The sequence below is a fragment of the Lampetra planeri genome, unplaced genomic scaffold, assembly GCF_965212315.1.
Source record: "Lampetra planeri unplaced genomic scaffold, kcLamPlan1.2.h2 scaffold_462, whole genome shotgun sequence".
Classification (NCBI taxonomy): domain Eukaryota; kingdom Metazoa; phylum Chordata; class Hyperoartia; order Petromyzontiformes; family Petromyzontidae; genus Lampetra; species Lampetra planeri.
The window spans coordinates 11,226-36,986 of NW_027615285.1; the positions used below are offsets into that span (position 1 = coordinate 11,226).

The 25,761-nt window shown below is 57.1% G+C and overlaps 1 protein-coding gene across 1 annotated transcript; it reads right to left on the minus strand.

Annotated features, from left to right (window-relative positions):
• Positions 1–1,260: 1,260 nt before the first annotated feature.
• PIGG (phosphatidylinositol glycan anchor biosynthesis class G (EMM blood group)) lies at positions 1,261–20,923 on the minus strand. The gene is given in 16 exon segments (XM_078623807.1): positions 1,261–2,676; positions 3,125–3,294; positions 5,211–5,568; positions 6,992–7,144; positions 7,412–7,521; positions 7,523–7,808; positions 7,810–7,965; positions 8,664–8,794; positions 8,796–8,864; positions 14,376–14,593; positions 14,970–15,182; positions 15,828–15,966; positions 16,189–16,377; positions 17,044–17,253; positions 17,757–17,953; positions 19,890–20,923. Coding segments are annotated over 16 exon segments (2,952 nt in total). The 5' UTR covers positions 20,044–20,923; the 3' UTR covers positions 1,261–2,477.
• Between the last annotated feature and the right edge of the window lie 4,838 nt (positions 20,924–25,761).

Genomic DNA, 25,761 nt, shown 5'->3' on the forward strand with positions numbered 1-25,761 from the left:
TTTACATTGGAACGATTCTTCACCTTGTAGGCCAGTGTTCTTCATTGCAAGGCCCGTGGGTCACTGGCGGTCCCCGACAACACACACATCATCAGCGTGCTGCCGTCAAACCTACAATGGTTTCAAATGTGTGGCGGCCCTCATCACACTGATGATGTATTATCGGCCAAAGTGGACCCCCTCAGAAAATTAGTGAACAACACTGCCGTATCTTCTTGGTTCTTTCGGTAAAGAAACGTAGAATGGAAATAAAAAAATAATAAAACATAATTAAACAATAAAAATAAAACAAAATAATTTTCACGACGTTTCGGCCACAACGCAAGCAGCCGTCCTCAGGTGAAGAACAGGTCTGTCGAGAAGACAGAGTCTGAATGACACACTCCAGGCTTGGAGCGACTATTTAAGCTGGGATGGAGGGGGGAAGGGCGCCTTGACAAATGAATTAGCATATCAAGAGGAATTTAGCATATTTATGGGAAATGCAGATATGCGATTAGTACTACTTATGAAATGCGTATGTTTGGTGGGGGGTTTAAAGTCATTATGCCCGTGCATTATGCAGGATTAGCAGCGTTGTGGCCAAAACGTCGTGAGAATTGTAATTTATTATGTTTCATTTTTTTAATTTTATTATTTCCCTTCTACGTGACTTTACCGAAAGAACCAAGAAGATGAATCCCTGCAGTCACGAAAGCTTTCAATCGAAACACTGCCGTAGGCCACTATCTCATCTAGCCATGATGTGTTCTGTGCCAAAGCTCGCTCACTTTTCTTGAACAGTCAATATAATACCTCCAACTTGAATAACAACATACGCAATGTTGCCTTCATACAGCCATCACATTACAAAATATGAATGCTTAACACAATGTCTGCACAATGACACCCTGCCATTTTTGCACTGTTACCCTATTTGCATTTTTGTAATTTTATATTGTATATATTATAGCTATTGTATATTTTAGATTTTATTTTATTCAATTGTTACATACTTTAGCTCCTTAGTATTAGTTAGACTTTGTACCTTTAGTATAGTTAGACTTGTAAACCACTTATTTGAGATTCCTATATGTTGAATGTATGCACCTTCCTGCCAAAGTAAATTCCTTGTCTGTGCGAACTTTCATGGCGAATAAAACCCTTTCTGATTCTGATTTACCTTACACAAGCCATCAGCCGCACAGCCTCGTGTGAGTGACCAATGGGGTATGAAGGGGCAGTTGTGTTGGGAACAAATCAGCAATGCTGCAAGGAATGTGGTTTTCAGAAGCATTTATTCATCATCAAGAGCCAGGGTCCATCCACTGCTGGATTGAGGCCTCTCTAAGCCACCACCGGCACGTCTCACGGTCATGTGATGTGACAATCGACCCGGCACCTGCGCACAAGATCTCTTTTCACCGCCAAATCTCTTCTCGGATGCGTTCCATTCCTTGGAAGGGAATGTAACCCCGCACCTCCAATTAGCACGGTTGTCTACGTACGGTGCTCACGAAGTCCGACACACACATATGTAACTTGCTGACCCACCCATTCTGGACATCTGTAAAAAAAAAAGATTCAATGCTCATCGGGTTCCTCCAGTCCAAGTGTAGAGGCGTAAAATGGGGACGTGACGTGATGTGTGCCGTCGTTCAGTGCGATGACGTCACGTCTCCTAGAATACCTAAGGGAGACCCCGTGACAAAAGCGGGGTCACTGCGGCAACGGGTAGAGTACGAAGGGTGAAGAGGGAACCAGGGGTAGAGAGGGATCGAGTGGTGAGTCTGGGGAGAAGCCGGTGGTAGCCGTAGAGGTGCTTCTCTCTCCGCTCGGTGGAGTCGGCAGAGTCCCCGATCCGACACGAGAGAGAGAGACCGGAGCTAGCCGGCAGGGACCCGGACTCAGAGTAGGACCCCTAGCCCCTGGGAGTTGTGTACCCTCGTGTGTGTTAGATTGTTAACCAGTAATAAACCCCTTGGCGAAAGCCCATAACCTACCTCCGTCTCCGAGTGCATCCGTGGGAACTTGTCTACACAAGTCAAGATTCTGATTCCGATTCGGACATGTAACGACCTACAGCCCAAAATCTCCCGGCTCTGACGAGGTTGGGCTTGGATCAATTCCATATTCCCATGATGGGGGTCGGTCTATCCACAGGATGACCATCGTGAACTCCCCACACAAAGTGGGAAACGTTCTTCACCCCATAGGAGTGACTCGTTGAATCGATCCTCGGCTGAGATTAGAGCTTGCCACTTTCTCTAGTGCACTGGCACTTCCTGGATATTGATTCACACATAGCGGTAAAAATATATTTCAGCCATTCATTCATAAATAATGTTTAAAAAACGCACGCACAGGCTGGCGTTAGGTAAACAGTGACACAAACTTCTCTCTCCCCTCACTCGCCATGTCCTCCCCCCCTCTTTCCTCTCACTCTCCCCATCTCTCCCCATCTCTCTCTCCGTGCGCCCCCTGCTTCCAGGCGCTTCTCACGCTATGCAGCGCAGGGCGACGAGAACGAGCGCCGCAAACGCGGCGTGCGCCGCCTCGTACAGCAGCTTGGGGGAGAAGACGCTCCAGATGAAGAGGTGGTAGCGCTGGGCCGCCGCCAGCGCCAGGTACCCCACCAGGGGCACGGCCCGCGCCAACGCTAGGGCCGCACAGGCCTCGTCCACGGCGCCCGGCAGCCTGGGCCGGGCGGGGGGTGGTGGTGGGGGGGGAATGGGGGGGGGGGGGGGGTCAAAAGGTCAGCACCTCCGCGCGGGGGTCGCGGGATGAGAATGAGAGGACGGGGCGGCAGCAGCAGCAGCAGCGGCGGATGGGACAAGGTGTCCGTTGAACTTCTTTAGCTCAGCACATGGACAACACTTGCGAGTTGGAGGTGCGAGATGAGGCTGGAGCAGAATAAATTGGTCAAAGGGAGGGGGGGGGCGGTGGCGCTCCCAGATGCATATTGCGGCAGCCAACATTCATGACTGCAATGTACTGACGAGTCAAAATGAGGACGAATCCATTGGAGCGGGTGTGGACCCGGCTCCAGAGAGGAGAGGGGGTGAGCGAGTGAGCGAGCGAGTCAGCGAGTGAGGGAGCGAGTGAGGGAGCGAGCGAGCGAGCGAGGGGGTGAGCGCGTGGGCACCTGTGGGGGGCGGTGACGCGCTGGAGGGTGGCGGCCACGGCGGCCGCCCAGGTGAGGGGCCCCGTGAAGGTGCAGACCGCCGTGAGCAGCACGGCCAGCAGGCCCGAGTGCGAGCGCTGGCCCACGTAGCCGGCCGCAACGTCCACGCTCGCCAGCCCGTTGGAGTTGCCCTAACGGGCAGACAACAACAAAGGTCCCTCCTCCCCGTGTGGCCTTTGACAGACTGTCGGGGCGAGTGCCGTGAGCGAACACCTGTGGAGGGGGCGGGCGGCCATAACCACCCAAGTGCTGACGTTTAAGGTCCGTAACAGGTATGCATTTAAGGCCGAGTCAACCTCGAGGAGGCCCAGGATAGGTTCATATATTCGCCGCCATTAACCGTCGTTGACTCGGGTTAACGATTGCACTACCGCTCCACACACGCACGTCAACACACACACGTCAACACACACACACGTCAACACACACACGTGAACACACACACGTCAACACACGCACGTCAACACACACACACGTCAACACACACACGTGAACACACACACGTCAACACACACACACGTCAACACACACACGTGAACACACACACGTCAACACACACACGTCAACACACACACACGTCAACACACACACGTGAACACACACACGTCAACACACACACACGTCAACACACACACGTGAACACACACACGTCAACACACACACACGTCAACACACACACGTGAACACACACACGTCAACACACACACGTCAACACACACACACGTCAACACACACACGTGAACACACACACGTCAACACACACACACGTCAACACACACACGTGAACACACACACGTCAACACACACGCACGTCAACACACACACGTGAACACACACACGTCAACACACACACACGTCAACACACACACACGCACGTCAACACACACACGTGAACACACACGTCAACACACACACACGTCAACACACACACACACACACGTCAACACACACACACACACGTCAACACACACACACGTCAACACACACACACACGTCAACACACACACACGTCAACACACACACACACACGTCAACACACACACACACACGTCAACACACACACGTGAACACACACGTCAACACACACACACGTCAACACACACACACGTCAACACACACACACGTCAACACACACACACGTCAACACACACACACACACGTCAACACACACACACACACGTCAACACACACACACACACACGTCAACACACACACACACACGTCAACACCACACACACGTCAACACACACACACACACGTCAACACACACACACACACGTCAACACACACACACACACACGTCAACACACACACACACACGTCAACACACACACACACGTCAACACACACACACACACGTCAACACACACACGTGAACACACACGTCAACACACACACACGTCAACACACACGTCAACACACACACACGTCAACACACACACACACACGTCAACACACACACACACACACACGTCAACACACACACGTGAACACACACGTCAACACACACACACGTCAACACACACACACGTCAACACACACACACGTCAACACACACACACACACACGTCAACACACACACGTGAACACACACGTCAACACACACACACGTCAACACACACACACGTCAACACACACACGTGAACACACACGTCAACACACACACACGTCAACACACACACACGTCAACACACACACACGTCAACACACACACACGTCAACACACACACACGTCAACACACACACACACACGTCAACACACACACACACACACGTCAACACACACACACACACGTCAACACACACACACACACACGTCAACACACACACACACACGTCAACACACACACACACACACGTCAACACACACACACACACACGTCAACACACACACACACACGTCAACACACACACACACACACGTCAACACACACACACACACGTCAACACACACACACACACACGTCAACACACACACACACACGTCAACACCACACACGCTCACGTACGCGGGCTTAGGGGGGGGGCGGGTAGGCATGGGCGGCACCTGCTGGTAGAAGGCCGCTTGTCCCAGGCAGTGGTACGTGAGAGCGATGTGCGCGGCGCTGGCGCGGCCCGGCTCCCGGCTCAGGAGCCACTCAAGTCCGGCCTGCATGAGCACCCACAGCGCCAGCGCGGGCAGGTTGTGCGGGCGCGTCAGCGCAGCCACGATCAGAGTCAGCGCAGCGATGGCGGGCGCCAGGAACGACGGCGCGGGAACCCCGCTGCTGCCGCTGCTGCCGCCGCCGCCATCCCCCCCATCTCCGCTTCCCAAAATGCGCCACCGGCGCCGCAGCTGCTCGACGGCGCCCAACAGGAGCACGCCGGCGGCGCAAGCGGCAATCGTGCGCGCTTCTGTGACTCCGCTGACGGGAGTTGGACAATCGCACTTTGTAAGTTTTCCAATGAAGCGAACTGACATCTTACTCGTTGTGTATGCACATTTGTGAGTGTGTAAGCGTGTATATGACTGTGTGTGTGTGTGCATATCACTCACTGTGTGAGTGTATGAGTAAGTGTGTGTGTGTGTATTAGTGTGTGTGTGCGTATCACTCACTGTGTGAGTGTATGAGTAAGTGTGTGTGTGTATTGGTGTGTGTGTGCGTATCACTCACTGTGTGAGTGTATGAGTAAGTGTGTGTGTGTGTATTAGTGTGTGTGTGCGCGTCTTACTCGCTGTGTCTTAGTATGTGTGCGTGTGTGTTCCGGTGTGTGCGTGTGTGTTCCGGTGTGAGTGTGTGTGCTTCTCACTCGCTGTGTGTATTAGCATGTGTGCGAGTGTGTGAGTGTGTGCGTGCGAGTGTGTGTGTGTGTGCAAGTGTATGAGTGAGTGTGTGCGAGTGTGTGTGTGCGAGTGTATGAGTGAGTGTGTGCGTGCGAGTGTGTGAGTGTGTGCGTGCGAGTGTGTGTGTGTGCGAGTGTATGAGTGAGTGTGTGCGAGTGTGTGAGTGTGTGCGTGTCTCACTCGCTGTGTGTATTAGCATGTGTGTGTGTGCGTGCGAGCGTGTGTGTGTGTGCGAGTGTGTGTGTGCGAGTGAGTGTGTGCGTGCGAGTGTGTGAGTGTGCGAGTGTGTGAGTGTGTGAGTGTGTGTGTGCGAGCATCTCACTCGCTGAGCGTGACGTGCGCGTGGGCGAGTGTGTGCGTGTGAGTGTGTGCGTGTGAGTGTGTGCGTGCGAGTGAGTGAGTGTGTGCGTGCGAGTGTGTGAGCGTGAGTGTGTGCGTGCGAGTGTGTGAGTGTGCGAGTGAGTGCGTGCGTGCGAGTGTCTCACTCGCTGAGCGTGATGTGTGTGCGTGCGAGTGTGTGCGTGTGAGTGTGTGTGTGCGTGTGAGTGTGTGTGTGTGTGAGCGTGCGAGTGTGTGAGTGCGAGTGTGTGAGTGCGAGTGTGTGAGTGTGCGAGTGAGTGTGTGTGCGTGTGAGTGTGTGTGTGTGTGTGTGCGAGTGTGTGAGTGTGTGTGTGCGTGCGAGTGTGTGAGTGTGTGTGTGCGAGTGTGTGCGTGCGTGCGAGTGTATGCGTGTGTGCGTGCGAGTGTGTGAGTGTGTGAGTGTGCGATTGTGCGAGCGCGAGTGTGTGAGTGCGAGTGTGTGCGAGTGTATGCGTGTGAGTGTGTGCGTGTGTGCGTGTGAGTGTGTGAGTGTGTGAGTGTGTGCGTGTGAGTGTGTGTGTGCGAGTGTGTGAGTGCGAGTGTGTGCGAGCGTATGCGTGTGAGTGTGTGAGTGTGTGAGTGTGTGTACGTGTGTGTGAGTGTGTGAGTGTGAGTGTGTGCAAGTGTGCGTGCGAGCGTCTCACTCGCTGAGCGTGACGTGCGCGTGGGCGAGCGCCGTGAGGCCCAGCAGGACGAGGAGGCGGCGAGCGATCCCCGGGCAGCGAGCGCACAGACACGCGCACAGACACGCGCACGCCACGCCGGCCAGCACACGCAGCAGCAACGCCTGCTCGGGCCTACGCACAACAAAGACAAAGATCCCCCGTGTAGCCTCAACAGACTGTTGGGGCAAGTACTGCTGTCGCAGCAGGTACTCGTTTAAAGGTCGAGTCAACCTAGGGGAGGCCCAGCACCGCTTCACGTAATCACCACTAGAATTCGCAGATAACCATCAACTCCACTTACTCATCATCTTCACCATCAATCATCATCAGTCATCATCATCTTTCCCATCATTATCGCCACCACCATCACCATCACAACCACTGTTCATCATCCCTCACCTCCTCAGCCAGTCGCCAATGTCCATCAGCTCCACCCATTGGACGCCCGTCTGGTTCCACGAGCGCAGCAGGCGGAAGGCGACCGCCACCCCGCACAGCACCGCCACCCCCGCTCCACCCGGCTCCGCCGCCACCACCACCACCGCCGCCGCCGCCGTCATCGAAGCCACCACCGCCGCCGCCGCCATCGCCATCGTCCGTGGGCAGCGGGGCCTGGCGGGCGACCATCACGGCCAGCAGGGAGGCGCCCAGGTAGTACCAGGTGAGGTGCTCTTCCTCCACGAAGCTGCTCGAGGCGAGGCTCGCCGCGTGAGCCGCCATGCCGCCGAGCCAGGCCCAGCCCGGCGGCGTCAGCGACCGCGGCGAGCTGCGGCGGCCGCCGACGACGGTGGTGGCGGGCAGCGGCAGTTACGGAGGACGACGACGATGACGAGCACCGTCTGGTCCAAGCGATGGCGGTTGCCGCGGCTACGAGAGCAGCTGGCGCGGCGAGGAGGGCGGCCACGGCGGGGAGGGGCCAACGGCACAGCAGCCCCCGCTCGCCGCCACTCGCCCTGCCGCACGTGCGTGGACGCACACACACGCGCGCGTACACACACACGCGTGTACACACACACGCGTGTACACACACACACGTGTACACACACACACACGCGTGTACACACGCACACACACGTGTACACACACACACGTGTACACACACACGCGTGTACACATACACACGTGTACACACACACACGTGTACACATACACGCGCGTACACACGCACACACGCGTGTACACACGCACACACACGTGTACACACACACGTGTACACATACACACGTGTACACACACACACACACACGCGTGTACACACGCACACACACGTGTACACACACACACGTGTACACACACACACACACGTGTACACACACACACGTGTACACACACACACGTGTACACACACACACACGTACACACACACACACGCGTGTACACACGCACACACGCACACACGCGTACACACGCGTGTGGACGCACACACACACGCGTGTACACACACGCGTACACACACGGTAGACATGGAGATCCCACTAACCATACAGCCTGCTGGGGGAAACATTATTAACGAGCAGGTGCGCACGTGCACGAGCACACACAAGGAAATACGTGCGAACGTTGCTTCTGCTGCTGCTGCATTTCTCCGCTGACACTACACCACATGTTTGCATGCCACTGTCTGTGTCTGCGTGTGTGGCGCGTGTCTCACCCCGCTCTGTCGTGCGTGCGCGCCAGCGAGCACGCGCTCTGGTTGGCCGCGACGGCGAGCGCCAGCACTGCCGCCAAGCCCACCCAGAACACCGCGGCGGAGACTCGCACCTCCCCGAGCACTGCACAACCACCGCCACCCGCCACCACCGCCGCCATCCTGGCCGCATGCCCACGCCGAAACCACCACGAGCAGCAGCGCCTGCACCGCCGCACAGCACCCGCCTGCTTTATCTGACCGTGTGAGCGCACGCCATCGTGGTGGTGATTGTGGTAGCTGTCGCGGTCGGTCCAGGCTGCGGTGGTTGTGATGGCGGTGGTTGATGTTGATGATTAACCGACGTATTGGCCACGGCAGTTGTGGTGGTGGTTGTGGTTGCAATGGTAGTTGCGATGGTTGTTGTAGTTGCAATGGTAGTTGCGATGGTTGTTGTAGTTGCAATGGTAGTTGCGATGGTTGTTGTAGTTGCAATGGTAGTTGCGATGGTTGTTGTAGTTGCAATGGTAGTTGCGATGGTTGTTGTAGTTGCAATGGCAGTTGCGATGGTTGTTGTAGTTGCAATGGTAGTTGTGATGGTGGCTGTAGTTGCAATGGCAGTTGCGATGGTTGTTGTAGTTGCAATGGTAGTTGCGATGGTGGTTGTAGTTGCAATGGTAGTTGCGATGGTTGTTGTAGTTGCAATGGCAGTTGCGATGGTTGTTGTAGTTGCAATGGTAGTTGCGATGGTGGTTGTAGTTGCAATGGCAGTTGCGATGGTTGTTGTGGTTGCAATGGTAGTTGCGATGGTGGTTGTAGTTGCAATGGCAGTTGCGATGGTTGTTGTAGTTGCAATGGTAGTTGCGATGGTGGTTGTAGTTGCAATGGCAGTTGCGATGGTTGTTGTGGTTGCAATGGTAGTTGCGATGGTGGTTGTAGTTGCAATGGCAGTTGCGATGGTTGTTGTAGTTGCAATGGTAGTTGCGATGGTGGTTGTAGTTGCAATGGTAGTTGCGATGGTTGTTGTGGTTGCAATGGTAGTTGCGATGGTTGTTGTAGTTGCAATGGTAGTTGCGATGGTAGTTGCGATGGTTGCTTGTAGTTGCAATGGTAGTTGCAATGGTTGTTGTAGTTGCAATGGTAGTTGCGATGGTAGTTGCGATGGTTGCAATGGCAGTTGCGATGGTGGTTGTATCGGCCGTTTCGATCGCGATGGTCGCGACAGTCCACGTGCCGCCTGCATCTCGGCTGTTTCGGTGACGTGGTAGCGGTGGTGGCGAGTTCCCCTAATGGCCGCTCTGTTCGTGACAGCTGCCAATTGCTGTTCCAGTTGTTTCGGTGGCGACAGAGGCGGCAGAGGCAGCAGAGGCGACAGAGGCGACAGAGGCGGCAGAGGTGGCAGAGGCGGCAGAGGTGGCAGAGGCGACAGAGGCGACAGAGGCGGCAGAGGTGGCAGAGGCGACAGAGGCGGCAGAGGCGGCAGAGGCGACAGAGGCGACAGAGGCGGCAGAGGCGACAGAGGCGGCAGAGGCGACAGAGGCGGCAGAGGCGACAGAGGCGACAGAGGCGGCAGAGGCGACAGAGGCGACAGAGGCGGCAGAGGCGACAGAGGCGACAGAGGCGGCAGAGGCGACAGAGGCGACAGAGGCGACAGAGGCGACAGAGGCGGCAGAGGCGACAGAGGCGACAGAGGCGACAGAGGCGACAGAGGCGACAGAGGCGGCAGAGGCGGCAGAGGCGGCAGAGGCGACAGAGGCGGCAGAGGCGGCAGAGGCGGCAGAGGCGGCAGAGGCGGCAGAGGCGACAGAGGCGGCAGAGGCGGCAGAGGCGGCAGAGGCGACAGAGGCGACAGAGGCGACAGAGGCGACAGAGGCGGCAGAGGCGACAGAGGCGGCAGAGGCGACAGAGGCGGCAGAGGCGACAGAGGCGACAGAGGCGACAGAGGCGGCAGAGGCGGCAGAGGCGGCAGAGGCGGCAGAGGCAACAGAGGCGACAGAGGCGGCAGAGGCGACAGAGGCGGCAGAGGCGGCAGAGGCGACAGAGGCGACAGAGGCGACAGAGGCGGCAGAGGCGGCAGAGGCGGCAGAGGCGACAGAGGCGACAGAGGCGACAGAGGCGACAGAGGCGGCAGAGGCGGCAGAGGCGGCAGAGGCGACAGAGGCGACAGAGGCGGCAGAGGCGACAGAGGCGACAGAGGCGACAGAGGCGACAGAGGCGGCAGAGGCGACAGAGGCGACAGAGGCGACAGAGGCGACAGAGGCGGCAGAGGCGACAGAGGCGGCAGAGGCGACAGAGGCGACAGAGGCGGCAGAGGCGGCAGAGGCGGCAGAGGCGGCAGAGGCGACAGAGGCGACAGAGGCGGCAGAGGCGGCAGAGGCGGCAGAGGCGACAGAGGCGGCAGAGGCGGCAGAGGCGGCAGAGGCGGCAGAGGCGACAGAGGCGACAGAGGCGGCAGAGGCGGCAGAGGCGGCAGAGGCGGCAGAGGCGACAGAGGCGACAGAGGCGGCAGAGGCGACAGAGGCGGCAGAGGCGACAGAGGCGACAGAGGCGGCAGAGGCGGCAGAGGCGGCAGAGGCGGCAGAGGCGGCAGAGGCGGCAGAGGCGACAGAGGCGGCAGAGGCGGCAGAGGCGACAGAGGCGGCAGAGGCGACAGAGGCGGCAGAGGCGACAGAGGCGACAGAGGCGGCAGAGGTGGCAGAGGTGGCAGAGGTGGCAGAGGCGGCAGAGGCGGCAGAGGCGACAGAGGCGGCAGAGGCGGCAGAGGCGACAGAGGCGGCAGAGGCGACAGAGGCGACAGAGGCGACAGAGGCGACAGAGGCGACAGAGGCGACAGAGGCGACAGAGGCGGCAGAGGCGGCAGAGGCGACAGAGGCGACAGAGGCGGCAGAGGCGACAGAGGCGACAGAGGCGACAGAGGCGGCAGAGGCGGCAGAGGCGACAGAGGCGACAGAAGCGACAGAGGCGACAGAGGCGACAGAGGCGACAGAGGCGGCAGAGGCGACAGAGGCGACAGAGGCGACAGAGGCGACAGAGGCGGCAGAGGTGGCAGAGGTGGCAGAGGCGACAGAGGCGACAGAGGCGACAGAGGCGGCAGAGGCGACAGAGGCGACAGAGGCGGCAGAGGTGGCAGAGGTGGCAGAGGTGGCAGAGGCGACAGAGGCGGCAGAGGCGACAGAGGTGACAGAGGCGACAGAGGCGGCAGAGGTGGCAGAGGTGGCAGAGGCGACAGAGGCGACAGAGGCGACAGAGGCGACAGAGGCGACAGAGGTGGCAGAGGCGACAGAGGCGACAGAGGCGACAGAGGCGACAGAGGCGACAGAGGTGGCAGAGGCGACAGAGGCGACAGAGGCGACAGAGGCGACAGAGGCGGCAGAGGTGGCAGAGGTGGCAGAGGCGACAGAGGTGGCAGAGGCGACAGAGGCGGCAGAGGTGGCAGAGGTGGCAGAGGCGACAGAGGCGACAGAGGCGACAGAGGCGACAGAGGCGGCAGAGGTGGCAGAGGTGGCAGAGGCGACAGAGGCGGCAGAGGCGGCAGAGGCGACAGAGGCGACAGAGGCGACAGAGGCGACAGAGGCGACAGAGGCGACAGAGGTGGCAGAGGCGACAGAGGCGACAGAGGCGACAGAGGCGGCAGAGGTGGCAGAGGTGGCAGAGGCGACAGAGGCGACAGAGGCGACAGAGGTGGCAGAGGCGACAGAGGTGGCAGAGGTGGCAGAGGTGGCAGAGGCGACAGAGGCGGCAGAGGCGACAGAGGCGGCAGAGGCGACAGAGGCGACAGAGGCGGCAGAGGCGACAGAGGCGACAGAGGCGACAGAGGCGACAGAGGCGGCAGAGGCGACAGAGGCGACAGAGGCGACAGAGGCGACAGAGGCGGCAGAGGCGACAGAGGCGACAGAGGCGACAGAGGCGACAGAGGCGGCAGAGGCGACAGAGGCGACAGAGGTGGCAGAGGCGGCAGAGGCGGCAGAGGCGACAGAGGCGACAGAGGCGACAGAGGCGGCAGAGGCGACAGAGGCGACAGAGGCGACAGAGGTGGCAGAGGCGGCAGAGGCGACAGAGGCGGCAGAGGCGGCAGAGGCGACAGAAGCGACAGAGGCGACAGAGGCGACAGAGGCGGCAGAGGTGGCAGAGGCGGCAGAGGCGGCAGAGGCGACAGAGGCGACAGAGGCGACAGAGGCGACAGAGGCGACAGAGGCGGCAGAGGTGGCAGAGGCGGCAGAGGTGGCAGAGGCGACAGAGGTGGCAGAGGTGGCAGAGGCGACAGAGGTGGCAGAGGCGGCAGAGGCGACAGAGGCGACAGAGGCGACAGAGGCGGCAGAGGCGACAGAGGCGACAGAGGCGACAGAGGCGGCAGAGGCGACAGAGGCGACAGAGGCGGCAGAGGCGGCAGAGGCGGCAGAGGCGGCAGAGGCGACAGAGGCGACAGAGGCGACAGAGGCGACAGAGGCGGCAGAGGCGACAGAGGCGACAGAGGCGACAGAGGCGGCAGAGGCGGCAGAGGCGACAGAGGCGGCAGAGGCGGCAGAGGCGACAGAAGCGACAGAGGCGACAGAGGCGACAGAGGCGACAGAGGCGGCAGAGGTGGCAGAGGCGGCAGAGGCGGCAGAGGCGACAGAGGCGACAGAGGCGACAGAGGCGACAGAGGCGGCAGAGGTGGCAGAGGCGGCAGAGGTGGCAGAGGCGACAGAGGTGGCAGAGGTGGCAGAGGCGACAGAGGCGACAGAGGTGGCAGAGGCGGCAGAGGCGACAGAGGCGACAGAGGCGACAGAGGCGACAGAGGCGACAGAGGCGACAGAGGCGACAGAGGTGGCAGAGGCGGCAGAGGCGGCAGAGGCGACAGAGGCGACAGAGGCGACAGAGGCGACAGAGGCGACAGAGGCGACAGAGGCGACAGAGGCGGCAGAGGCGACAGAGGCGGCAGAGGCGGCAGAGGCGGCAGAGGCGGCAGAGGCGGCAGAGGCGGCAGAGGCGACAGAGGCGACAGAGGCGACAGAGGCGGCAGAGGTGGCAGAGGCGGCAGAGGTGGCAGAGGCGGCAGAGGCGACAGAGGCGACAGAGGCGGCAGAGGCGACAGAGGCGACAGAGGCGGCAGAGGTGGCAGAGGCGGCAGAGGCGACAGAGGCGACAGAGGCGGCAGAGGTGGCAGAGGCGGCAGAGGTGGCAGAGGCGGCAGAGGCGACAGAGGCGACAGAGGCGGCAGAGGCGACAGAGGCGGCAGAGGTGGCAGAGGCGGCAGAGTTGGCAGAGGCGGCAGAGGTGGCAGAGGCGACAGAGGCGACAGAGGCGGCAGAGGCGACAGAGGCGACAGAGGCGGCAGAGGTGGCAGAGGCGGCAGAGGCGACAGAGGTGGCAGAGGCGGCGCAGCGTTGGCGGGGGCTCTGGGTGGCAGCCGCCGTCGCGTTTGTGACCTTTGTTTTGATCGCGGCGCCGCACGGGCGAGTTGTTACCGTGTGGATTTATCTCCGCGTTCTCCTGTTTTCCCCTCTACATTTCGAGTTAACATCACGCTTTTGGAGCATTTGGCTGCTGTAAATTCCCACGTGATAAGCCACTTGCTTCGCTGAGCTATCGTTTGTGATAGCCAGGTAGCTTCTGAAAAAGAAACGGAGCTATTAAGCTCAGTGGGGCCTCACCTGGCAAATTAAAAAGACTCTAAGTAGTTTTTAAGACAGGCCGGCGGTCAGGGTTATGGCATCGTAGGTGGGGGGGGTGCTCCACCATCGGCGGGTCGCGCACCAGGAGGACGGTGGCGCTGCCGGCGGCCATGGCGCGCGTGTCGTACCGCGCCAGGTCGCGCGTCACCGCCCGGCTGAGGCCCCGCAGGGCGTCCGCGTAGCGGCCGCGTGCCAGCGCCGCCAGCGCCGCCGGCGCGTCCCCAGAGCCGGTAGCCGGCGCCTGCCGGAGCCACGACTCGTGCCAGCGCTCCGCGGCTTCCCGGTGCAGGTAGCCGGGCTCTGAGGACATCGTCGGCAGCGTTACGAGCGTCGTTGTCGCCGTCATCGTAGTTGCAGTCGTCGTCATAATTGTCTCAATTGTCATTAGCGTCATCAGAGTTGGACATATTGTCGTCACATATCGTTATCAATGGCAACAGTGATGATGACGATGTCAATGATGACATTGACAATGATGATGATGACGATGATAATATTGATGACAACAAAGGTGGTGGTAATGATGATAGCAATGATGACAATATAGTCAATAATAACGATGATGATGATATTGACAATGACGATGGTGGTGATGACGCTGCTAATGGCAATCATCACCATGTTGACGACGATGACAACATTAACCGACGATGACGATGGTGACGTCTGGCTGTACCGGTTGCGTATGACGCTGTGCCCGCCCTCAGCAGCGTGGCCAACTGATGGGCATTGGCCTGCAGGGCACGCAGCTGCTCTCTGATTGGCCGATGCTCCAGGGCGGCCGTGATCACGTGACCCATGCTGTTGAGCGGCACGGGGCGGCCCATTCCCAGCGACAGGGTGGCGGCCAGATCCACCTGCAGCACCTCCGCAGGGACCCTTTCGGGGTCTCCCAAGAGCAATGGCAAAAGATTGACAAAATCGGACCCAGCAAGTCACGAGGCTTGAGCCGTGTTTCTAACTGCATGTCTATAAAACTGTCAAACTTTGTATTTTACCAGGTAAGGCACACCGAGCTTAAGAGCTCTTTTTCATAAGCGACCTGGCGGGAAATGATAGGTCAACGAAGTGGCTTATCGCGTGGAAATTTAAATCAGCCAAATACTCTAAACGCGTGGTGATGTTCATTGTAAATGTGGAGGGAAAAACCGGAGGGCCCGGAGAAAAATCCACACGACCACGGGGAGAGAGACACCGCAAACTCCAAATATACTGGCGTCAGGATCGGGATCGAACCCACGACTTCCTGTATACCTGGCGAGGTAGTTAACATCTCGCCACTACGTGTGGGTCATCAGCGGCGCGGCTCGGGTGTTGCGGTGGAAAAAACTCTGGCTGCCTCCTCCCCTGCGCCGGGTTGGCACGGCACGGGTGTGTCGACGGCCGAGAGGTGTTGCTAGTTTTCGGGGTAAATGAGGTGGCATGCCAGGCTTGGCACCTTTGCTGCTGTGCCTTCATAATGACGACTACGCTGATGATGACGACGACGACGACGGTATCGACGACTACGATGACCTCGTCGTGCGCCGCTCACCGGCGAGGGGGAACGCGGAGCTCAAGAGAAGCAGCGGGGAGAGCAGCTCCTCCTCGGACGAGCCGCCGTGGCTGCCGGCGTTGGACATGCCGTGATCTCCGCACAGCACCAGCAGCGCCGGCAGGGACGACGACTCGTCCTGCGCGGGGGAAGACACCGGGTTGACTCGGCCTGAAACGAGTACCTGGCGCGGCATTCAAAAACATCGGCGGCAGGGCACGGTGCCGGTCACACCAACTCACCACGTGCGCCGTTCCGACCTTCGTAGGTGCCGCTCGCTAACAGCACTTGCTCCCAACAATCCGTTGAGGCTATACGGGGGACCTTTGTCTTTGTGTGGGTACGCGCGCACGCCCATCACCTCTCGCAGCAGGGCGGTGTGCACCGCGCGCACCACCGCGTCCATCTCGCGCAGCTTGTGCGGCACGAGGGCGCTGGCGGGGCCGTGCGTGTGCCCGATGTGGTCCAGGCCCAGGTAGTGCAGCACCAGCAGCTGCCAGTCCCCGCTCGCCAGCGCCCCCGGCACGTGCCGCGTCACGTTGGTGTCCACCTATTGGGGGGGGGGGGGGGGGGGGGGGGGGGGGGGGCGGGGTGGGTGCTTGTCGACCACGTTACGTGTCCACCCGCGTGCGAGCCAAACAGGCAAGACCGTCGCAAACGGATTTTGATTCCTTACCCGTACCCGGCTGCACCAGGGTCGCAAACGGGTACCCGCACCCGTACCCGGCCGTACCCGTACCCTACCCGTACCCGGCCGGGTACGGGTAGGGTACGGGTACCTGATTGCGACCTCTGGGATGAAGCCATGTTGCAGGCGCGGGTGGGTTGATTCTAGGAACTTGAATTGTGAGAAGAGACAAGACGTTGGGAAATGAGTGACAAACGGTTACTCACCAGTCACTCACGGCCTACCCGTACCCGGCCGCACCAGGGTCGCAAACGGCTACCCGTACCCGGCCGTACCCGTACCCTACCCGTACCCGGCCGGGTATCGGGTAGGGTACGGGTATCGGGTACCCAGTTGCGACCTCTGCCCCATGGCGGGGGACGAGGCTATTCATAGGACACCCGCTGGTGACTTCCCCACAAGGCTGGACTCATTTTGTTGATGCTGCAGTGATGGTGGGCTGCGTCGATTCCCATCCTCCAACCGCACCCCCCACCCCCCTCAACCAGGAGTTGAACTCACAAACTTCGACGACCTCTGACCTCTCACCTCCGTGTGGTCGGTGACGAAGAAAGACGTGGTGCCCTCGGCTTGGTGGAACGTCCCCGGGAAGAGACGGAGCCACGTGTTGTCGCCGTGGAAACGGAGGCGGCGCCCCGCGGCGCGCGCCTGCCACAGGAAGGTGTCGTCTCCCGCGGCGACCGCCTCCAGGTTCATCAGCAGGTCCAGGAAGCCCGGGATGGCGCCTGACGTCAGCGCCTGGGGGGCAGGTCAGAGGTGGCGGGCGATGAAGGGGAGATGATGATGAGATGGGGCGAGAAATGCATTAGTCTATGAACCTACGGCACACAACTTCACTTCAGAAGGCCCGTGGGCTGGATACAGCCAGTCACTTCATTTCATAGACCCGACAATGAATTTCACATGGCCAACAACTTGACTTCATATGGCCCTTGGATTCATTACAATATGCCCACGTGTAGCCTTTGGCGCCCTGCGCTACAAACCCGGCGACCAGAGTTCGATACCCATTCTGTCTGTTCTAGGCCTCCCCGAGGTCGACTCAGCCTCAAATGAGTGCCTGGTGTATAAATATCACCACTGGGGAGACAAAGGCGGCTGGGCGTGGCGTGTTGGCCACCCACCCCCTCGTGTACCGTGCCGGCCTCCATAGGAGCCACTCGCTAACAGCGCTTTCCCCAACAGCCTGCTAAGGCTACACGGGTGATCTTGTTTGTGCGTGTGTGTGTGTGGGCTGGCACCTTGACGCGTGGCATGGTGACGGTGGGCGGGTGCGCGCGTGCCGCGTAGCGCAGCGCGTGCCCGCCATGCGCCTGCGCGTGCGTGTAGGGCATGTTGGTGGCGCCGTGCACTCCGAATAAGAAGTCGGCGCGCAGAGCGTCAACCAGCACCAGCACCACGCGCCCAAACGCCGGCTCCAGGGCCTGCGGAGTGGAACCTGCGCGCGGCACACACACAACGTGTGGTGACAGGTGAGACGATAAGTGGCACAGATGACACACGAAGTACAATGACACACGTGGCACAGTTTGAGGCAAGTTACACTTGTGCAAAGTGTCACAGGCGACACACCACGTGGGTCGACCCGCAAGGCCGTATGTATGTTGAACTTCTTTCACACCGTACGTAGCCAACGGTGCTAATCGGAGGTGCGTAGGGAAAGACAAACGAAACACAAAGATCAGTTCTTACTAAATTAGTTTTCAATCTAAATGACGCCAGTGGCTTCCTAATACCGTATCGGAACGCAGAACGTTCCAGACGGCCGCAGAAGCGCATCTGAAAGCGCCGCGCGATGTGGTTGACCGCCGCTGCTGCTGCGAGGCTGACCGCAGTTTGCGTTGCGATGGTTTATAGCTCCTGGACGTTATCAGCACAGAGGTGCGACTGCGCTTGATTTGTGGCAGGGGTAGGGAACGGCACCAGGGGTCGTATGAGGCCCGCGAAATCATTTGGTCTGGCCCTGCCAAGGCAACCGCAGGCGCGACTCGAAAGGGGCCGTCCATAAATGACGTCACGCACCTAGGGGGGGGGGTCAGCCATTTGTGACGGTGTGACGAGGGGGGGGTGGGGTTGAGAAATGTGACGTCACATCAAACTGCGCAACTTTAAATAAATATAGACAACACGTTCTACTTAATTAAATAGACTTTTTAATAAATGTTTTCTCCTACAACATCAGAGTGCAGCGCCACATTAAATACGCACTACAATGACAATAGTTTAAAGCGATTTGAAGCATGTTTTTTTGGGGGGGGGGGGGGGCAAAGCTTTGTGACGTCATATTTGAGGGGGGGTCCAAAAAATTGCGTGACGTCATTTATGGATGGCCCCAAATTCAATAAATCTCGGAGCAAACCTGGAAAAGCAGTTGCGAGAAGCAGCAACATCGTCACACCAGCCAACATCACACGCCTCACCAAAGAGAAGCAGTTCCAGCCATCGCATTAGGGGCGAGTTGATTAAATGTTTGACCAAATCTAACGGGCTAATTTTTAAGTTGATAATTCTGTATGGCCCACGAATGATGTTACAAATATGGCCCTTGGCAGTTAAAAGGCTCCCCACCGCTGATATTTGTGGCAAGCAGAAACATCATCATCCTCATCTTCTTGGTTCTTTCGGTAAAGTCACGTAGAAGGGAAATAATACAAATAAAATACAATTCTCACGACGTTTCGGCCACAACGCAAGCAGCCGTCCTGACGTGAAGAACAGGTCTGTCGGAAAGACAGCGTCTGCATGAACACCACCAAGCTTGGCAGCGTATATTTAAGCTGGGTTAGGGGAGGAAGGGCGCCTTGACAAAGGAATTTAGCATATTTATGGAAAATGCAGATATGGGATTAGTCACTACTTGTGGAATGCGTAGGAGGGGGGGTCTCAAAGTCATATTATGCCCGTGCATTATGTAGGATTAGCAGCAACAAAGGGAGGAGGTAGGGTTATCAGTAATAAAGGGCAGGAATTTTAATAGTATTTTATTATTTCCCTTCCACGTGAATTTACCGAAAGAACCAAGAAGATTAAATTTCGATTTAAAGCTTTCGTGACAGCAGGGATTCATCTTCTTGGTTCTTTCGGTAAAGTCACGTAGAAGGGAAGTAATAAAATAATACAAATAAAACATAATAAAATAATATTATTATATTATTTTATTATGTTTGATTTTTAAAATAATATTATATTATTTTATTATGTTTTATTATATTATTTTATTATGTTTTATTTTTATTATTTTATTACTTCCCTTCTACGTGACTTTACCGAAAGAACCAAGAAGATGAATCCCTGCATCACGAAAGCTTTAAATCGAAGTCATCATCATCATCCTCCTACTCCAGAGCAGCGGGCGAAGCGGTGCCCCCCGTTACCTGTCACGTTGGAGGCGCCCGGCTCAGGGGGCAGCCGATCGGGGTCCGCGTGTCCGGGCAGCGAGTGCCGCACGGGGAAGAACCCGGCGAGGAAGAGCGCCAGCCCCACCAGCTGCGCCACGGCGCACAGCACGCACAGCGAGGCAAGCCGCATGCTTACGGCTCTCCCCTAGGTCGGCTCAGCCCGAAGGGAAACAGCTCCCGTTTGCTGGTGGTAGTATGTGTTCGTGCTTAATGATGGTAGTGGTAGTTGACAGTGGGTATGGTGGGGATGATGATGATGGTTTCCTAACTACTTCACGTATTCATTCATTGCATCGGACAGTTGCTACGTGGGTGGCACTTCGCCTCGTGTCTCGTGCCTTGGTTTGCACCTAATCCTAAGCCCGGTCCTATTCTAACCTTGACCTGTATTCCTACTCCAGCCTGACCCTAACCCAACTATAACCCCAACCTTACCTATAACCCGAGCTCTAGTCGAACCCTCACATTCAACGCCAGTCTAAAATACGATCTCCCAGCCTGGCTCTACGTTCATCTTTATCCTAACTGCAGCTCAAATCGTAACCACGACCCCTAAACCAGATCTGTCCCTAACGTGACCCCCTCGCCACTGTCAGAAACCCCCAAATAAACCTGCCTCCTCGCTCAGCCTTGTCCAGCAACAAGACAACAACAACACAACTCTTATTATAAACCCCGAACCGCACCACCTCCGCCGGCGTACGGGACCCCAACTTGGCCGAGGGAGGGGCCCCTCCTGCCGGCAGGGTTTCTAGGCAAGCACGGACGCCTACGGGGCTTCGGCTCGGGCCTAGTCGGCGAAATCCCTTTGTAAAGCGACTGCCGCGGGTATTTTCATTTTTTTTAACGATTTACGAAGGGAGCAGATGAGCGAGTTGCTTCGCCAAGCGTGCGGTCAATGAGGTGTGAGACAGAGACAGAGAGAGATTGCGAGAGAGACGTTAACACGCACGAAATTGAACACATCCGCGATGGGAAGTTAGCGCGGGAATTAACGCGGGGTGGGTCACGTGACAGCCGTCACGTGCTCGACGCGGGGGGGGGGGGTGATTTATAAAAAGTTAAAAATGTTATCATACTACTAATTCATAAAGCCCGTCTTCGCCGGGCAAAAGTTTTCAATAAGTTTAATAAACTAGGCTGATGTGATTTTTTTTCTCTCAAAAATATATCTACGATCAGACCACGAACACCTCAAAATTTTGTTTTATTTTTTCGCAAAATAAAAACGTGTTCACGACTCGATTCTATTTATATTTAAAGACGTGCCCATCGGAAACCGGTCAATTTAAATATTCAGTTCTTTTTGTATAATAAATAACACACTTAATGAACTTAATACTCTATGAGGGGAAGCGCTCCTATATATTTTTTTTCGTTTTCGAATTATTCCGATTTGAACATCATAAAATGCGTCTTTCTTCGTTTAAAACCTCTTTGTGTGGGTGCTATGGGTCTCTGTGAGTCTATGGGTCTCTGTGTGTGTCTATGGGTCTCTGTGAGTCTATGGGTCGCTGTGTGGGTGCTATGGGTCTATGTGAGTCTATGGGTCTCTGTGTGTGTCTATGGGTCTCTGTGTGGGTCCTATGGGTCTCTGTGAGTCTATGGGTCTCTGTGTGTGTCTATGGGTCTCTGTGTGGGTCCTATGGGTCTCTGTGAGTCTATGGGTCTCTGTGTGTGTCTATGGGTCTCTGTGAGTCTATGGGTCGCTGTGTGGGTGCTATGGGTCTCTGTGAGTCTATGGGTCTCTGTGAGTCTATGGATCTCTGTGTGGGTGCTATGGGTCTCTGTGAGTCTATGGGTCTCTGTGAGTCTATGGATCTCTGTGTGGGTGCTATGGGTCTCTGTGAGTCTATGGGTCCTGTGTGGGTGCTATGGGTCTCTGTGAGTCTATGGGTCTCTGTGAGTCTATGGGTCTCTGTGTGGGTGCTATGGGTCTATGTGAGTCTATGGGTCTCTGTGAGTCTATGGATCTCTGTGTGAGTATATGGGTCTCTGTGAGTCTATGGGTCTCTGTGTGGGTACTGTGGGTCTCTGTGAGTCTATGGGTCTCTGTGAGTCTATGGGTTTCTGTGAGTCTATGGGTCTCTGTGTGGGTGCTATGTGTCTATGTGAGTCTATGGGTCTCTGTGAGTCTATGGATCTCTGTGTGGGTGCTATGGGTCTCTGTGAGTCTATGGGTCTCTGTGAGTCTATGGGTCCTGTGTGGGTGCTATGGGTCTCTGTGAGTCTATGGGTCTCTGTGTGGGTGCTATGGGTCTCTGTGAGTCTATGGGTCTCTGTGAGTCTATGGGTCTCTGTGTGGGTCCTATGGGTCTCTGTGAGTCTATGGGTCTCTGTGAGTCTATGGGTCTCTGTGAGTCTGTGGGTCTCTGTGTGAGTCTATGAGTCTCTGTGTGGGTGCTATGGGTCCTGTGTGAGTCTATGGGTCTTTGTGAGTCTATGGGTCTCTGTGAGTCTATGGGTCTCTGTGTGGGTCTATGGGTCTCTGTGAGTCTATGGGTCTCTGTGAGTCTATGGGTCTCTGTGTGGGTACTATGTGTCTCTGTGAGTCTATGGGTCTCTGTGAGTCTATGTGTCTCTGTGAGGGTACTATGGGTGTCTGTGAGTCTATGGGTCTCTGTGAGTCTATGGGTCTCTGTGAGTCTATGGGTCGCTGTGTGAGTGCTATGGGTCTCTGTGTGAGTCTATGGGTCTTTGTGAGGGTACTATGGGTGTCTGTGAGTCTATGGGTCTCTGTGAGTCTATGGGTCTCTGTGAGTCTATGGGTCTCTGTGTGGGTGCTATGGGTCTCTGTGAGTCTATGGGTCTCTGTGAGTCTATGGGTCTCTATGTGAGTCTATGGGTCTCTGTGTGTCTATGGGTCTCTGTGTGTCTATGGATCACTGTGTGGGTACTTTGGGTCTCTGTCAGTCTATGGGTCTCTGTGTGAATCTATGGGTCCCTGTGTGGGTCCTATTGGTCTCCGTGTGAGTCAATATAACACAACGTGGATGTGTATACACCCTACCGCATTGTATTAACGCGACCGCATCTCAAGGTGCTGGACAGAAACAAGGGGCACGTTTATACTGGTAGGATCCTCCTGGTTCCATCAGCCCACAGGGGATTATTGTGTCCGTCCGTCCGTCGTGCATCCAAAAATGGTAGGGGTGGGGCTGGGTGGATAGGGAAGGGTGGGAAGGGGCTCGGTGGGGAGGGTGGGGCTGGGTGGAGAGGGGAGGGTGGGGAGGGGCTGGGTGGGGAGGGTGGGGCTGGGTGGGGAGGGGAGGGTGGGGAGGGGCTGGGTGGGGAGGGGCTGGGTGGGGAGGGGCTGGATGGGGAGAGTGGGGCTGGGTGGGGAGGGAGGGGCTGGTCACCCCGTGGTGCCCTTATAAAACTCAACGTTTAACCTACTCACGCCGGCTTGTGCCCGCCCTCACAGTCGGGCATATTTGCGGAATACACCACGCCGCCGTTGACCCTGGCCATTGACCGAGCAACCCAACGTTCCTACCAGCTCCCTCCGCAGGACAATGTGTTTTTGTAAAGAGCGAGCGAGCGAGGCAGTTAGTCGGTCAGTCACACGCAGAGTTGCGGGGGAGGATTTTGTCTCTGGACTAGGACAGGGAGTGTCGACAGCACGGATAGCAGAGGGAAGAACGGAGCCTCAGACTGCGGGCACAGCAGAGGAGAAGGAGCGACCTCCCACTTATCGAGGGTCGTCACCTTGCGAGAGATAGCGGATGACCAGATACCGATAGAACAATCGTGGAGATATTGTGGTGGGGTGAAGGGGTGGTGGTAGGTGGGCGGGTGGGATATTAAAACAAAACATAAACAGACTTTTACCTGAAATGATTTGCCTATGTAATGAGGAAACCCTGAGCACGTTATGCAAATTATTGGCTGTTTGGGGGCTTTCCAGCCTCGGGAGGGCTACAAAAATGGAAGAAATGTCTGGGGTTGTTGGCCAAAAAACAGATGAAATCACCCCCCGCTGAACTCCCCCCCTCCCAGACCCTGCGATGCGGGCTCAGATGATGGTTAATCTCGCTGGGGACAAAGCGATCCAACAAACAAACAAAAAAACAGCAGCGGTGGTATCGGAAGCGACAGCAGCCAACTGTGGTGCAGCTTACACGGAGCGTGTCTCTGTGGAGTGGGTGGCGATGGGTGTGATGATGGTAGCAGTGTGGGTGGTGATGGATGTGGTGATGGTAGCAGTGTGGGTGGTGATGGGTGTGATGGTGGTAGCAGTGTGGGTGGCGATGGGTGTGATGATGGTAGCAGTGTAGGTGGTGATGGGTGTGATGGTGGTGGCAGTGTGGGTGGTGATGGGTGTGATGGTGGTAGCAGTGTGGGTGGTGATGGGTGTGATGGTGGTGGCAGTGTGGATGGTGATGGGTGTGATGGTGGCAGTGTGGGTGGTGATGGGTGTGGTGATGTTAGCAGTGTGGGTGGTGATGGGTGTGATGGTGGTAGCATTGTGGGTGGTGATGGGTGTGATGGTGGTAGCAGTGTGGGTGGTGATGGGTGTGATGGTGGTAGCAGTGTGGGTGGTGATGGGTGTGATGGTGGTGGCAGTGTGGATGGTGATGGGTGTGATGGTGGCAGTGTGGGTGGTGATGGGTGTGGTGATGTTAGCAGTGTGGGTGGTGATGGGTGTGATGGTGGTAGCATTGTGGGTGGTGATGGGTGTGATGGTGGTAGCAGTGTGGGTGGTGATGGGTGTGGTGATGTTAGCAGTGTGGGTGGTGATGGGTGTGATGGTGGTAGCAGTGTGGGTGGTGATGGGTGTGATGATGGTAGCAGTGTGGGTGGTGATGGGTGTGATGGTGGTGGCAGTGTGGGTGGCGATGGGTGTGATGATGGTAGCAGTGTGGGTGGTGATGGGTGTGATGGTGGTGGCAGTGTGGATGGTGATGGGTGTGATGGTGGCAGTGTGGGTGGTGATGGGTGTGATGGTGGTGGCAGTGTGGGTGGTGATGGGTGTGATGGTGGTAGCAATGTGGGTGGTGATGGGTGTGATGGTGGTAGCAGTGTGGGTGGTGATGGGTGTGATGGTGGCAGTGTGGGTGGTGATGGGTGTGATGGTGGTGGCAGTGTGGATGGTGATGGGTGTGATGGTGGTGGCAGTGTGGGTGGTGATGGGTGTGATGATGGTAGCAGTGTGGGTGGTGATGGGTGTGATGGTGGTGCCAGTGTGGGTGGTGATGGGTGTGATGGTGGTAGCAGTGTGGGTGGTGATGGGTGTGATGGTGGTAGCATTGTGGGTGGTGATGGGTGTGATGGTGGTGGCAGTGTGGGTGGTGATGGATGTGGTGATGGTAGCAGTGTGGGTGGTGATGGGTGTGATGGTGGTAGCAGTGTGGGTGGTGATGGGTGTGATGGTGGTAGCAGTGTGGGTGGTGATGGGTGTGATGGTGGTGGCAGTGTGGGTGGTGATGGGTGTGATGGTGGTAGCAGTGTGGGTGGTGATGGGTGTGATGGTGGTAGTAGTGTGGGTGGTGATGGGTGTGATGGTGGTAGCAGTGTAGGTGGTGATGGGTGTGATGGTGGTAGTAGTGTGGGTGGTGATGGGTGTGATGGTGGTGGCAGTGTGGGTGGTGATGGGTGTGATGGTGGTGGCAGTGTGGGTGGCGATGGGTGTGATGATGGTAGCAGTGTGGGTGGTGATGGGTGTGGTGATGTTAGCAGTGTGGGTGGTGATGGGTGTGATGGTGGTAGCAGTGTGGGTGGTGATGGGTGTGATGGTGGTGGCAGTGTGGATGGTGATGGGTGTGATGGTGGCAGTGTGGGTGGTGATGGGTGTGATGGTGGTGGCAGTGTGGGTGGTGATGGGTGTGATGGTGGTAGCAATGTGGGT